Raw genomic sequence first — 13,605 nt, forward strand, 5'->3', positions numbered from 1 at the left:
TGGTTTAGCCATAGAGTAATGGAGTCAACTCAATAAAATAACCTACACAAAAAAAAAAAAGATACCTTAAAAGTCACATCCACACAAAAAAAAAAAACATGTTTTACACGTTCCTTTTTTTTTTTTTACCTGACCGGATCCTGTTTTGCAGTTGGGTTGCACCTAAAAAGGGTCTGTAAATATTCCTTATCGCAGGCATGTCCAAACTGCGGCCCTCCAGCTGTTGTGAAACTACATATCCCAGCATGCCCTGACACAGTTTTGCAGTCAGAGAATGCTAAAGATGTGTCAGGGCATGCTGGGATGTGTAGTTTCTCAACAGCTGGAGGTCCGCAGTTTGGACATGCCTACCTTATCCTATTTAAAATGTTAAATACACACTGTTGTATAGCCTCTCTCACCCTTATAGTTAGTATCACATAAACGTCACTAAATATAATCTGCTACAAAAAGATTAAGTTGTATGTTAATTAAAGTTACAATGTACAACCGGGAAACAGCCAAACTAAAAAAAATTTGACCAAAATACAGTCAATAGTATCCATTTTTACACATTACTCACCAAAGATCTGTCCAGTATATATGTGAGAGGTATCATAATCTACAGTTTCTCCACCCATTTCTAGCTTGAAATCGGGAGAAAACAGAGAAGTATCCCTCTTCATCCGAAGGTTGAACAACCTACAAATATAAAAACAAAAAAGCATGAGAGTCATCCTACACAGAACAGTGAACATTCATCCACACTGAACATGCGCGTGTAGGCTACACATTAATTAGGGCGATTCTCCGTAATGCAAGGGATAGCTACACAAATTCAAAAGACATACTTCTCCAAAATACCAAGATTTTAGTGGGTCTTAAGTTATAGGGCAAGACATTGCTACTAAGCAATTAAGCTTTTATATAACAATTTCTTAACAGACCGGTTTAAAAGGAAAAAAGAAAAAGTGTGTGATGCATGGGACTTTATGTTCACTTTCTGGAGAATCACCCATTATAATTATTTGTGTGTAGCGGAAGAGAGGCTGCCATTTTACACCTCAGAAGCCAAAGACCATAATGATGAAGTTGTGAGTTGCTAATTGACCAGTTCTCACTGGTCTGTTTATACCTGGGCGAACCATCACAAATAATGTAAGTACGTAACATTTCACATTCTATAAAATTAGAACTACAACTGTTAGAATATTTTAAAATAAAGTCAAAGATAAGGTTGCATAGCAGATTAGAGGGCCACTTAGCACAAGAAACAGACATCTCCGTGCTATTTATGCCTACGATGAGGACTGTGGTCACAAAATGATCTCTAGACAAATTATTTTGCCTAAGAAAGTCAGATGCATGGACACCGCCCAAGAACCATACAAGACAGAAGCTAATGTAACAATGTAGTCCAAAACACAAGTAGCTTTGTTACATAAGTTCCCTTTAAAATATAGTTACATCTTGATAAACCAGAGTTCTATACTGTACTGTATAATTACTGGCCACCATTTTGAAGCCTTAGATAATATATAGTCTAGGTGGTGTCTGAAGATTTGAACAAGAACAAAGTCCTAATCCTATGGGAGGACAATTATTATGCAAAGAGTTTGTTTATTGAATGGTTATTTGCAAGTCAGTACTGGCCTACAGCTGCTTAATTAACCTGGTATGCTGAGGCAGTTTATCTAATGTTTATTGAAATATAGAGAAAATAACACATGGATTGCCTGAGTCACTAAAGTGCTATTTACAATGCAAATAATTTTTAACCACTTAGGGGTATATTGAATTAGAGTCGGGTCCATTCCGACATGCAGTTGTCGGAATGGACCCGACAACCCCTATTCAAAAGAGCGGCCAAATCCGACTGTCGGATTTGGCCGCTCCCATTGTCATGGCCTGCTGCTGTCAGCGGCGCCTGAAAGGCCGCTGGGGGGAGGGGATGAGCATCCCGCTGGGAGGAGGTGTAACCAGCGCACCAGGAGGAGGGGGCGGGCGTCCCGCCGGGAGGAGCGGTCAATAGACAGCCAGGAGGAGGTGGGGGCAGCCAGCCGGGTGGAGTTGAAGGCGACCACCCAGGGGTGACGGAGCGGACAGCGGAGGAGAGGAGGAGACAGGGGACCAGCGGCTGCAGCAGCGGAGGCTCACGGTTGTGTCCACCCGGCTCTATCAAGCGGGACGTCGCTTGCTGGAGCCGGGTGGACGCTGCCGCTGGGTCCCTGCTCTCCCGTCTTCTGCTCTCTGCTCACTTATCTCAATCCGACTTTTTTTAAAGTCGTATTGAGATTGTCGGAAACGGGGCTAAAACCGGTCGGGTTTGGCCCGCTTCCGACAATGCACACTGATCGGCGGCTGTCGGAATAAATGGGGCCTTAATGAATAGGTCGGAACCCCTTCCGACCTAAAACTGTCGGAAGCTGCCGTCTTTTCGACAAGACGGCAGCTTCCGACAGTTATTGAATATACCCCTTAAACTACTGCAATAAAATCCAACATAATAGCACCATTTTAATCAGACTTCTAAACATCCATTGTAAACATGCAGTAACTAAACCCAATCATTCAAGACCATGAAGAACTATAAATCCACATAAATGTAACATGTTTGGATAAACTCAGAACTAAACAACAAATAAACTATTAAAGGATTGCTAAATATAAAAATACATGAGAATTCAAACGGGTAAATGCATGACAAATAGCTACTGGGTCAGATACATACATCGCCCCACTCAACTGAATATCTGCTAAGCAGGACTACTGTAGCATTAACAGTGATCGGCTAAAATAATAGCAGACAGTTTTAGTTTGCTAGCGTAAGGGTTAAACTATGACAATGGGCTGGTAGTAAAACTGAGCTCTGTAATACACAAGCATACATCATGGCAATTGTTAAGCTGTCTGTAAATACTCAAATATACACATGTAAGCTGCAATTACAGCTCTCCTCTCAACTGAATGAAATGTGGAGCTGGGAGAGTTGTGGCGGTTTCTAGTTTTTACTGTTTTATCCCCCTTGCCGATCCAGATTACAGTTACAAAGCTCTAAGGTATGGCATTACGCCCTACAGAAGCCCTCTTCACAGCAGGAGAATATTTCACCATCGACAGCCCAATGATGAATGCAACACTCGCAGATGCCACCGCCTCCCTGCTATTCGGCATCCATCATATTTATATACAGGCCAGCAGTGGCTGTCACAGGACGACAAGCCGGAATGAAAACAAGTACGCCAAGTAAGTTCAGGCCAAACGTTATTTAGGAGACAGGCTACGGTTATTGATTGAACAGCAAAAGGTCAAGAAAAACACTTTCAAAATTACCTTTGGACATTACAAGAAAATAATACTACTTATAATATTAATAGATAAAGTGCTGCAAGTAATTTCTCTAACATAAAAATAAATTTGACAAAGAAAATAAAAGCAAGGCCAGAGAGGAAAACGGACTAGAAGCACAGTATTTCTAGGAAAGTTTTGATGAACTAAAAGCATTTTTGCAGACCATACTATTACCACTACAGACTTTCAGCGTGATCATTCGTAAACTGAAAAAAATACTGTAAATTTGTAGCATATTTGAGTCCCAGTACAATGGATATAATGTTGTATGATATATATATATATATATATATATATACACACATACATACATGTATATATACATACATACATACACACACACACACACACACACACACAATATAGGCTCAGTCGCATGGGATCAACAAGTGCAACAGCATGTTATAAGGCATAAAGACAAGAAATAAACCAATACCCCCGGTAAACCAGCATTAATTAAACATTCAACTAAAAAATTACTATGCTTCAAATCATTTAATCATTTACATATTATAAGCACATACGTCAAGAGCACACAGGAACATGCACTGTCACCCTTTATGGTATGCGGTTAGCATACAGAGAGTGGGGATCCCGGCGGTCACAATACAGACACCGGGATCCCAACGGGGGCCCCACACCACCGCTGGTATACCGGCGCGTTTCTAAAGGCCCATACACACTTGACGATAAAATGAGCGACATCGTTCATTTCAGCCCTCATCAACGACGTCGCTTATTATATTGTCAAGTGTGTATGCATCCTATGACCACCGATGCGCGGCCCCGCGGGACGTTAACGACCCTCACTTATCTGTGGAGCATGTATGCTCAATTTCCACTATGGTCGTTACTGACCAGAGACGTCGTTGAATGTGTATGGTGTGAACGACCAACAACCAAGCCACTGTTCACCAGCTCATTATTTTAATAAACTGTTCAGCTTGGATGCTTCAACGATGAATGGTCTTTGGTCGTTGGTAGTGTGTATGCTCATGTCGTTTGCTCAGCTGTTCAAGGGAAGTCGTTAACGACGTGTGCATCGTCAAGTGTGTATGGGCCTTAAGCATCATTTCCTTTCAGTGAAAAGATAACAGATAATCAATTTACTATGTAGCAGAGAGCAAGTAGTTTCATCACATAGCAATGATGGGATACCTAACCAGCGTATGTGGTCCTTGAACTTTCAGTAGGGCAGCACATACAGTAACCTTTCATCTTATTTAAAAAAAAAAAAAACCACACTAAACCCCATTATACACCTCTCTCCAGAGGCGGAACTACCGCCAGTGCAACCAGTGAGTTGTAATGGGGCCCGCCTCTGTCCATGGGCCCAAAGTATGTAATGAGTAAAACTGACTCATTACATGTCGCTGTGTGCTGTGGGCAACCGCTGCCCGCAGCACACAGCCGCCCAGAGAGGAGGAGAGGAGCGCACTGCAGCGGCACGGGGGAGAAGGAGGAAGAGGGAGGTGGAGGAGGGAGCAGCAGCAGCGCTTTGTTACTGGTTGAGGCGCTGCTGCTGCTGTCCCTCGGCTTCACTATAGGCTGTCTTCCGAGAACAGCCTATAGTGAAGCAGAGGGGCAGCAGCAGCAGCGCCTCAACCAATAACACAGCACTGCTGCGGCTCCCTCCTCCACCTCCCTCCTCCTCCTCCTCCTCCTCTCCTGCCCGGGAATCGTGACCAGAAGCTGCACCGAGGAGCCTGAGCCAGCGGAGAGGGTAAGTATAATTCATTCTCTTTCTTTCTTTCTGTCTTTCTTGGGATTGTCTGCCGCAATGTGTAAAAAGGGGGAATCTGCCTGCCGCAATGTGTAAAAAGGGGGAATCTGCCTGCCGCAATGTGTAAAAAGGAGGAATCTGCCTGCCGCAATGTGTAAAAAGGGGGAATCTGCCTGCCGCAATGTGTAAAAAGGAGGAATCTGCCTGCCGCAATGTGTAAAAATTGGGAAATCTGCCTGCCGCAATGTGTAAAAAGAGGGAATCTGCCTGCCGCAATGTGTAAAAAGGGGGAATCTGCCTGCCGCAATGTGTAAAAAGGGGGAATCTGCCTGCCGCAATGTGTAAAAAGGGGGAATCTGCCTGCCGCAATGTGTAAAAAGGGGGAATCTGCCTGATGTAATGTGTAAAAAGGGGAAATCCTTGCCGTAATGTGTAAAAAGGGGGAATCTTTGCCGCAATGTGTAAAAAGGGGGACGCTGTCTGCCGTAATGTGTAACAAGGGCACGCTGTCTGCCGTAAGGTGTAAAAAGTGTACGCTGTCTGCCGCTATGTTTAACAAGGGCACGCTATCTGCCGTTATGTGTAAAAGGTGTACGCTGTCTGCCGCTATGTGTAACAAGGGCACGCTGTCTGCCGTTGTGTGTAAAAAGGGGACGCTGTCTGCCGTTATGTGTAAAAAGGGGACGCTGTCTGCCGTTATGTGTAAAAAGGGGACGCTGTCTGCCGTTATGTGTAAAAAGGGGACGCTGTCTGCCGTTATGTGTAAAAAGGGGACGCTGTCTGCCGTTATGTGTAAAAAGGGGGACGCTGTCTGCCGTAATGTGTAAAAAGGGGACGCTCTCTGCCGTAATGTGTAAAAAGAGGAATCTGTCCGCCGTAAGGTGTAAAAGGGTCTCTACCTGGTGTAGTGGAGCTACTGTGCGGCGTAATTTGAATAATGGAGACTACTGTGCACCGTTTTATGAATTGGTATTATTTTGTGGCCACACCCCTTCCCCACGAAGCCACTCCACTATGTATTTTTGCACGCGCCTACGGCGTGCACTGCCCCTGGTTTGCATGCAGGGGTGGGGCTCCGATGCAGTTTCCTGCACACAGTGCTAAAATGTCTAGTTACGGCAATGTTGCTAGGTATCCATTTCTCTGGCCCTGAGCAGGTCCCCCTCACCAGATCCTCTCCAGGGGTGAGGGGGTGGACACTTGGATGGGATGGGTGGGGGGGTAGAAGCATTTTGTCGCCCCTGGGCCCACCGCTCGCTAGTTCCGCCTCTGCCTCTCTCTATTACTCTGCTTGCATTTACTGGGCCACCAGCAAAAAAATGTTTGTTTCTAAAATGCAAATTCACTAAATTTATTAAAGCAAAACCTCAGGCAATTAGGCAGAAGTCACTAATACTTAAGAAACAATACATGTCTATAATTATCAGTGTTCGCAAATACGCGCTATAGCGCGTATTTTACCCGGATCTGAAGGCGGGGACTCACTTTTCAAAAATGTGAGGGTCCCCGGGGACGCGCTCCGCTGCAGCCAACTCCTTGTAAATTGACGGCGACGGCGCTTCTTGCCCGTACAGAGCGGAGGTGGAGCCTTACCACTGGCAGTCTGGCGGTGCCCCCTCCCGGTCACGTGCAGTGGCTTCACACGGGGGCCGGACAAAGAGAGGAGACGGCTCTGCGGCTGCTGTACGCTGCGGGCGGGCGGTGACTCGCCAAGACCGTTTACTGCAGCTCCCTCCCAACCCGATATCTGCCTCCCTCTCGGCTGCCTCCAGTGTGCTCTCCCGCGATCTGTGTGAAGGAGAGCAGCGGTGACCGGCCAGGAACCTCACCTCCAGCCCCTGCCGTGCTCTGCCACCATACTGCTGCTGTGAGAAGAGCGGGCTGCACCATTACCATCAGGTGTCCCCAGCATCCCTACGGACGCCCAGCTAGCGGGCCTGTGACAGGGGAGCCAGTTCCCGAGGTGCCCCCCCCCTCCTCCTCCTCAAACTTCTTCTCACTTCTTTTACCTGACGGAAACAGCGGTGACAGCACAGGGCCCTGGTGGTGCGGAAGGTACGTGCTCTACCTGGCGCAATGTGTATAACGGCGTGCTCTACCTGGCGCAATGTGTATAACGGCGTGCTCTACCTGGCGCAGTGTGTATAACGGCGTGCTCTACCTGGCGCAGTGTGTATAACGGCGTGCTCTACCTGGCGCCGTGTGTATAGCGGCGTGCTCTACCTGGCGCCGTGTGTATAGCGGCGTGCTCTACCTGGCGCAATGTGTATAACGGCGTGCTCTACCTGGCGCAATGTGTATAACGGCGTGCTCTACCTGGCGCAATGTGTATAACGGCGTGCTCTACCTGGCGCAATGTGTATAACGGCGTGCTCTACCTGGCGCAGAGTGTATAACGGCGTGCTCTACCTGGCGCAGAGTGTATAACGGCGTGCTCTACCTGGCGCAGTGTGTATAACGGCGTGCTCTACCTGGCGCAGTGTGTATAACGGCGTGCTCTACCTGGCGCAGTGTGTATAACGGCGTGCTCTACCTGGCGCCATGTGTATAACGGCGTGCTCTACCTGGCGCAATGTGTATAACGGCGTGCTCTACCTGGCGCAATGTGTATAACGGCGTGCTCTACCTGGCGCAATGTGTATAACGGCGTGCTCTACCTGGCGCAATGTGTATAACGGCGTGCTCTACCTGGCGCAGTGTGTATAACGGCGCGCTCTACACCTGGCGCAGTGTGTATAATGGCGTGCTCTACCTGGCGCAGTATGTATAACGGCGTGCTCTACCTGGCGCAGTGTGTATAACGTGCTCTACCTGGCGCAGTGTGTATAACGTGCTCTACCTGGGACAGTGTGTATAACGTGCTCTACCTGGGACAGTGTGTATAACGTGCTCTACCTGGCGCAGTGTGTATAACGTGCTCTACCTGGTGAAGTGTGTTTAACGTGCTCTACCTGGCGCAGTGTGTTTAACGTGCTCTAACTGGCGCAGTGTGTATAACGTGCTCTACCTGGCGCAGTGTGTATAACGTGCTCTACTTGGCGCAGTGTGTATAACGTGCTCTACCTGGCGCAGTGTGTATAACGTGCTCTACCTGGCGCAGTGTGTATAACGTGCTCTACCTGGCGCAGTGTATATAGGAGGTTCTACCTGGTGCAATGTGTATAAGCGGCACTACAGTGTGGTGTAATGTGAATTGGCACTATTATGTGGTCACGCCCCTTCCCCATGAAGCCATGCACCTAAATTTTTGCGGCGCGCACCGCCTGTAGTTTCGGTTCTGGGAGGTGGAGCTCAAATTCACTTTCTGCCAAAGGGCACCAAAATATCTAGTTAAAGCTCTGGGGCAGAGTGTCCTGCATGCTACACAGCCCAGCAGCACTGTCACCCCATGCCCCCACCTTGCAACACTTCTGTAGTGTCCAAATAAGATTAATATTAATAAAAACCTTTATTCCGATGGGACCCAGAACAGAACCAGTAGGACCCCAATTTTTAAAAGTGAGGGGTCCCTGGGACCCACTTTTTTTTGGGCTCAGCGCGATCACTGATTATCAAGAAATTGTCAACATACACATCAGTGGCGTAACTAGAAATTTTTCTCCCCCAAGCCAAAACATTCTGTCGCCCCACCACCCATAATTGCCACTAGTAAAGTGCTGAATCTGCATGAGCCGCAAAAAGGGTCTGTGGCCTTGATGAAATGGGTGTGGCTTTGCTTAAAGAGGCGTGGCATTGCAGGAAAAGACTACCTTATACCCCAGTTTTGCAACCTGCACGCCCAGACGTTGGACCCCACAGGACAACCTACCATATGCACAAATTCTCCTGACAAGTAAATAGGCAGTGTCATATTACACAGTGGTGATGTGCACACCCCTAGAAGCATGCATATCTAGTACTTCTTAAATAAAAAGTCACTAAACCTAATGCAGTTCTCTCTGCGATGGTTGGCCACACCCCTTAAGCATGGGAACTAACACTGAATTTCCCTGGTGGGCCTTTTATGCTACAGACCAACACCGCCCATACCTTTCCTCAACCAAAAAAATCCACTGCTGCCACATGCAGCAGTATCAGGGATGTGCGGCACATACTAGCAGATCACAACTCTGTGACATCAGAATTGAGCAAAGCCGATCTGCAATTCCCATGAAGATTATTAACAGACGTTACTTGGATAAAAACTGTCCATGCATACCAGAAGCAACATACAGTACAGCAAAATGACACAGTACATGAGTGATTATACAAGACAATAAGACAAATTCACAATATGAAGGCATCAGCAATGTGTCTTTTCCATAACTGATGATCACAAAAAAAAATCAAAAATAGATAATTTTTTTCTGTTTCAGAATATAGCAGACATTTCCCACATTAGAAGAACTCTTATAATGTGGGACTTCTTGATTGGCCAATAATAGACTTCTATACTGTTATCTTATATTAGATTGTTTTAGGGGAACAGGCAGATTTCCCCATTTTCACCTATACTGTAACGCCTGTAACACAAGCATGAATTTTCACGAAAATTAACTTCGCTATTTTCTAATTTAATTGCACAATAAATGTGAGCGCGCATTCTGGCGATAAGTGGAATTATTGCGTTATGGTGGGAATTTGATTAACACACCCAAGTATCTATCACTCTGTCAGTCCCTCCATTGGTTACCTGTATTCAATATAAAATATTTTTACTCACACACAAGACCATTAACCAAACTACACCAATGTAAATCTCTTCGCTCATCTCAAAATATCTCCCAATCCAACCTCTCCACAAGAGCTACGCCTCTCATCCACACACTCATTACTCGCTCCAATGCATAAAGGAAAAGGCAAACGGCTGCGCTGAATATCAGGAAAGTAATATAATGTACAGAGAGCCAACGTAGAAAATAATAACAGTATTTATTAATAAAAACATATAAACCGGTAGATGATTAAGAATATTCACTAGATGTGAACTGGTGGTATCTTGTAATAGCTCAGGATAGTAACATGCTTTTAACAGTGAAAGTTCCGTGTTCCACTTATTAGTTGATAATTGGTAGGTACCAGGTGTACTGATGGAATCCCAGTAAAATCAGAATCCCTCAGTTGAAAGTAAAATTCAATACCTCTCCAATGGGCTGGTAAGAGCCGAGCGTCCTCGGCTTCAGTGTCCTGCAGTGCCCATATGCGCTGTGCAGCGGAAAGGAAGGGACCGTCTCTCTCACAACCCGGTCCGAGCGGCGTGTATGCTGAAGCCGCTAATGACGGATGCTGTAGACAGAGTGTGCGGTAGGGACCAAAGTGCCAACAAGACCGTCTCTCTCACAACCCGGTCCGAGCGGCGTGTATGCTGAAGCAGCTAATGACGGGTGCTGTAGATAGTGTGCGGTAGGGACCAAAGTGCACCTGGAGATTTCACCTGAGCTTGGTACGAATGGGGGCGGGTCCTGACGCGTTTTTTCACGTTCACGTGACTTTTTCGAAGGTAGGTCTACCTTCGAAAAAGTCACGTGAACGTGACGAAACGCGTCAGGACCCGCCCCCATTCGTACCAAGCTCAGGTGAAATCTCCAGGTGCACTTTGGTCCCTACCGCACACTATCTACAGCACCCGTCATTAGCGGCTTCAGCATACACGCCGCTCGGACCGGGTTGTGAGAGAGACGGTCTTGTTGGCACTTTGGTCCCTACCGCACACTCTGTCTACAGCATCCGTCATTAGCGGCTTCAGCATACACGCCGCTCGGACCGGGTTGTGAGAGAGACGGTCCCTTCCTTTCCGCTGCACAGCGCATATGGGCACTGCAGGACACTGAAGCCGAGGACGCTCGGCTCTTACCAGCCCATTGGAGAGGTATTGAATTTTACTTTCAACTGAGGGATTCTGATTTTACTGGGATTCCATCAGTACACCTGGTACCTACCAATTATCAACTAATAAGTGGAACACGGAACTTTCACTGTTAAAAGCATGTTACTATCCTGAGCTATTACAAGATACCACCAGTTCACATCTAGTGAATATTCTTAATCATCTACCGGTTTATATGTTTTTATTAATAAATACTGTTATTATTTTCTACGTTGGCTCTCTGTACATTATATTACTTTCCTGATATTCAGCGCAGCCGTTTGCCTTTTCCTTTATGTTGTCACCACAATACTACACATAGTATTCCGGCAAGCGCAGCTTCTCAGGAATCACAACTGTGGTTATTATATATATTTTTATGACATTTATTAGTTGTATTTATTAATTTGATGATTAGGCGCTTGTTTTTGCAGCTGTCTTGTTTCTCGCTCCAATGCATGATTGCTGGACTTTCTTCAGGCTGCACCCACTCTGTGGAATGCCCCACCACGCACAATAGACACTCCCCTAGTCTCCAAGCCTTCAAGCGTTCCCTGAAAACACACCTCTTCAAGCTACCTTATCACATTTCAGAACCGCTTACTACACCTTCACAAGCATTCCCAATTATACACAAATTTTCTTTTTCTTCACTTTCGGTTCCTTCTGACCCTGGTTCATCATTGCTGTGATGTGATGTCATGCATCTCATCTAGAACCTTTGCAATCCGGTGGACAACTATGCAATAGATAGCACCTATCCTTATGTATCAATGCCTATTTCCCTGTAGATCAGGCATGTCCAAACTGCGGCCCTCCAGCTGTTGAGAAACTACACATCCCAGCATGCCCTGACACAACTTTAGCATTCTCTGACAGCAAAACTGTGTCAGGGCATGCTGGGATATGTAGTTTCACAACGGCTGGAGGGCCGCAGTTTGGACATGCCTGCTGTAGATTGTAAGCTTGCAAGCAGGACCTTCCTACCTCTAAAGACTGTTTTGTTTTAGGATTGTTTCCAATTGTAAAGTGCAACAGAATATGCTGCGCTATATAAGAAACTGCTAATAAATAAATAATCACCCTGAACAATATATTATCCCCACATATTTAATATCTAGATGTTTTAATTATGGGAGTTTATTGGTAATTTAGGATATTTTTTCTTTCAGATTATGGGGGGGTTTTCGCCCGTTTTTAGATCGAATTTATATTCGACCTATTCAATGTCTGTGCCGTTTATTCGACTAGTCAGAAAATCAGTCCCTTGCGAAAATCACATGTATCAGCAAATTTGCCACTGATACGCGTGTTTTGGCGAATTTGCAGGCATTTGGCGCAATTTTCGCCCATGCCAATTCGACAAAAATAAAAAAAAGTGAAAAAAGGATTCAAAAAGGGCAAAAATGTCCGCAATTGAATTCCCTGTGTTGAATTAGTGCCATTTGTCGACCAGTCAAAAAAAACGGCACTTAATTTAATACCCCCCTATGTGAGATGTATTAAGTCTTGGAGAGTGATAAAGTGGAAAGACTACCACCCAATCAGTTCCCAAATGTATCTCTCTTCACAACTTAGAACATCTTGCCGAGATCAGTACTGGGATTTAGATGCATTTTGATGGGGGGTGGGAATTCAATTGTTATCGCCACCAATCTCCTGTCTAATGTGACAAGAGAACGCAGGGAGAGAGAATGCAGGAGGCGCCCATTAGTGTCGGGTTTAGTCGCGTAAAGCAAAACTAATGGGCATGATGGGGAAAAGTGCCACTTTTCAGACATTTCAGCTTGCCATCCCTGGAGGGTGCAAGCTGAAACGTAGACACCAGTAGCTGATAGTGTCCCAACGGAGCAACGGTTGAGTAGCTCTGTTGGGCACCATCTAGTGACTGGCGGCCAGAAATGCATTTGACTCTCGCCCTATGGGGTATATGCAATTGCGGTCGAATTGCCGGCAAAGTCGAAAAACGGGGCATTTTCGACAAAAAAAACATGTCGAATTGGATTCGACAATACAATACAGAACTTTTTGACAAAAAAAAACAGACTTTTCAAATTCGACTTTTTCAAATTGGACAGTTGTCAAATTCGACATGTCTGCAATGGTAAAAATGCGGCTTTCGACAAAAGTATATTCAATTGAAGAATGTCGATTCGACAACAGTGCATTTCGACAGTAATTTCGTCAATTTCATTCCGCCTCACTTTGCTGGCGGAATCTAATAAAAAAAATTAAAACATGTTTTTTTTAGTTTTTTTTTATTGTTAATAGCATATCTATTTATATTAGAAGGGATTAGGTACTTGGTTTGTCTATTAGGATTTACAACTATTATTTATATGTTTTTAAAAATAATATATATTTTTTTAACTGACTAAAATTGAGAGAGCATGGTTTTCAGTGGGAAGGGGTGGTAATGGGTTAAAATTTAGAAACAAAATGCGTGGGGTCCCACCTCCTAAGCATAACCAGCCTCGGGCTCTTTGAGCCGGTCCTGGTTGTAAAAATACGGGGGGGGGAAATGGACAGGGGGTCCCCTGTATTTTTAGAACCAGCACCGGGCTCTGCGTCAGGTCCTGGTGCAAAAAATACGGGGGACAAAAAGCGTAGGGGTCCCCCGTATTTTTATGTAGGGACCGGTATAAAAGTGTCCCCCGGCTGTGGCATTATCTCTCCAGCTAGTGGAGCCCGGTGCTGGTTCAAAAAA

General features: G+C 45.6%; 1 protein-coding gene across 1 annotated transcript in view; it reads right to left on the reverse strand.

Moving 5' to 3' along the window:
• The window catches only part of ADAM10 (ADAM metallopeptidase domain 10), a 346,615-nt gene that overhangs the window by 151,528 nt on the left and 181,482 nt on the right, over positions 1 to 13,605 (reverse strand). The window contains exon 3 of the mRNA XM_063926173.1: positions 563 to 681. Coding sequence (XP_063782243.1) covers positions 563 to 681 — 119 coding nt within the window. The remainder of the gene's footprint in view (positions 1 to 562; positions 682 to 13,605) is intronic.

Source organism: Pseudophryne corroboree, chromosome 6 (genome assembly GCF_028390025.1).
Source record: "Pseudophryne corroboree isolate aPseCor3 chromosome 6, aPseCor3.hap2, whole genome shotgun sequence".
Lineage (NCBI taxonomy): Eukaryota > Metazoa > Chordata > Amphibia > Anura > Myobatrachidae > Pseudophryne > Pseudophryne corroboree.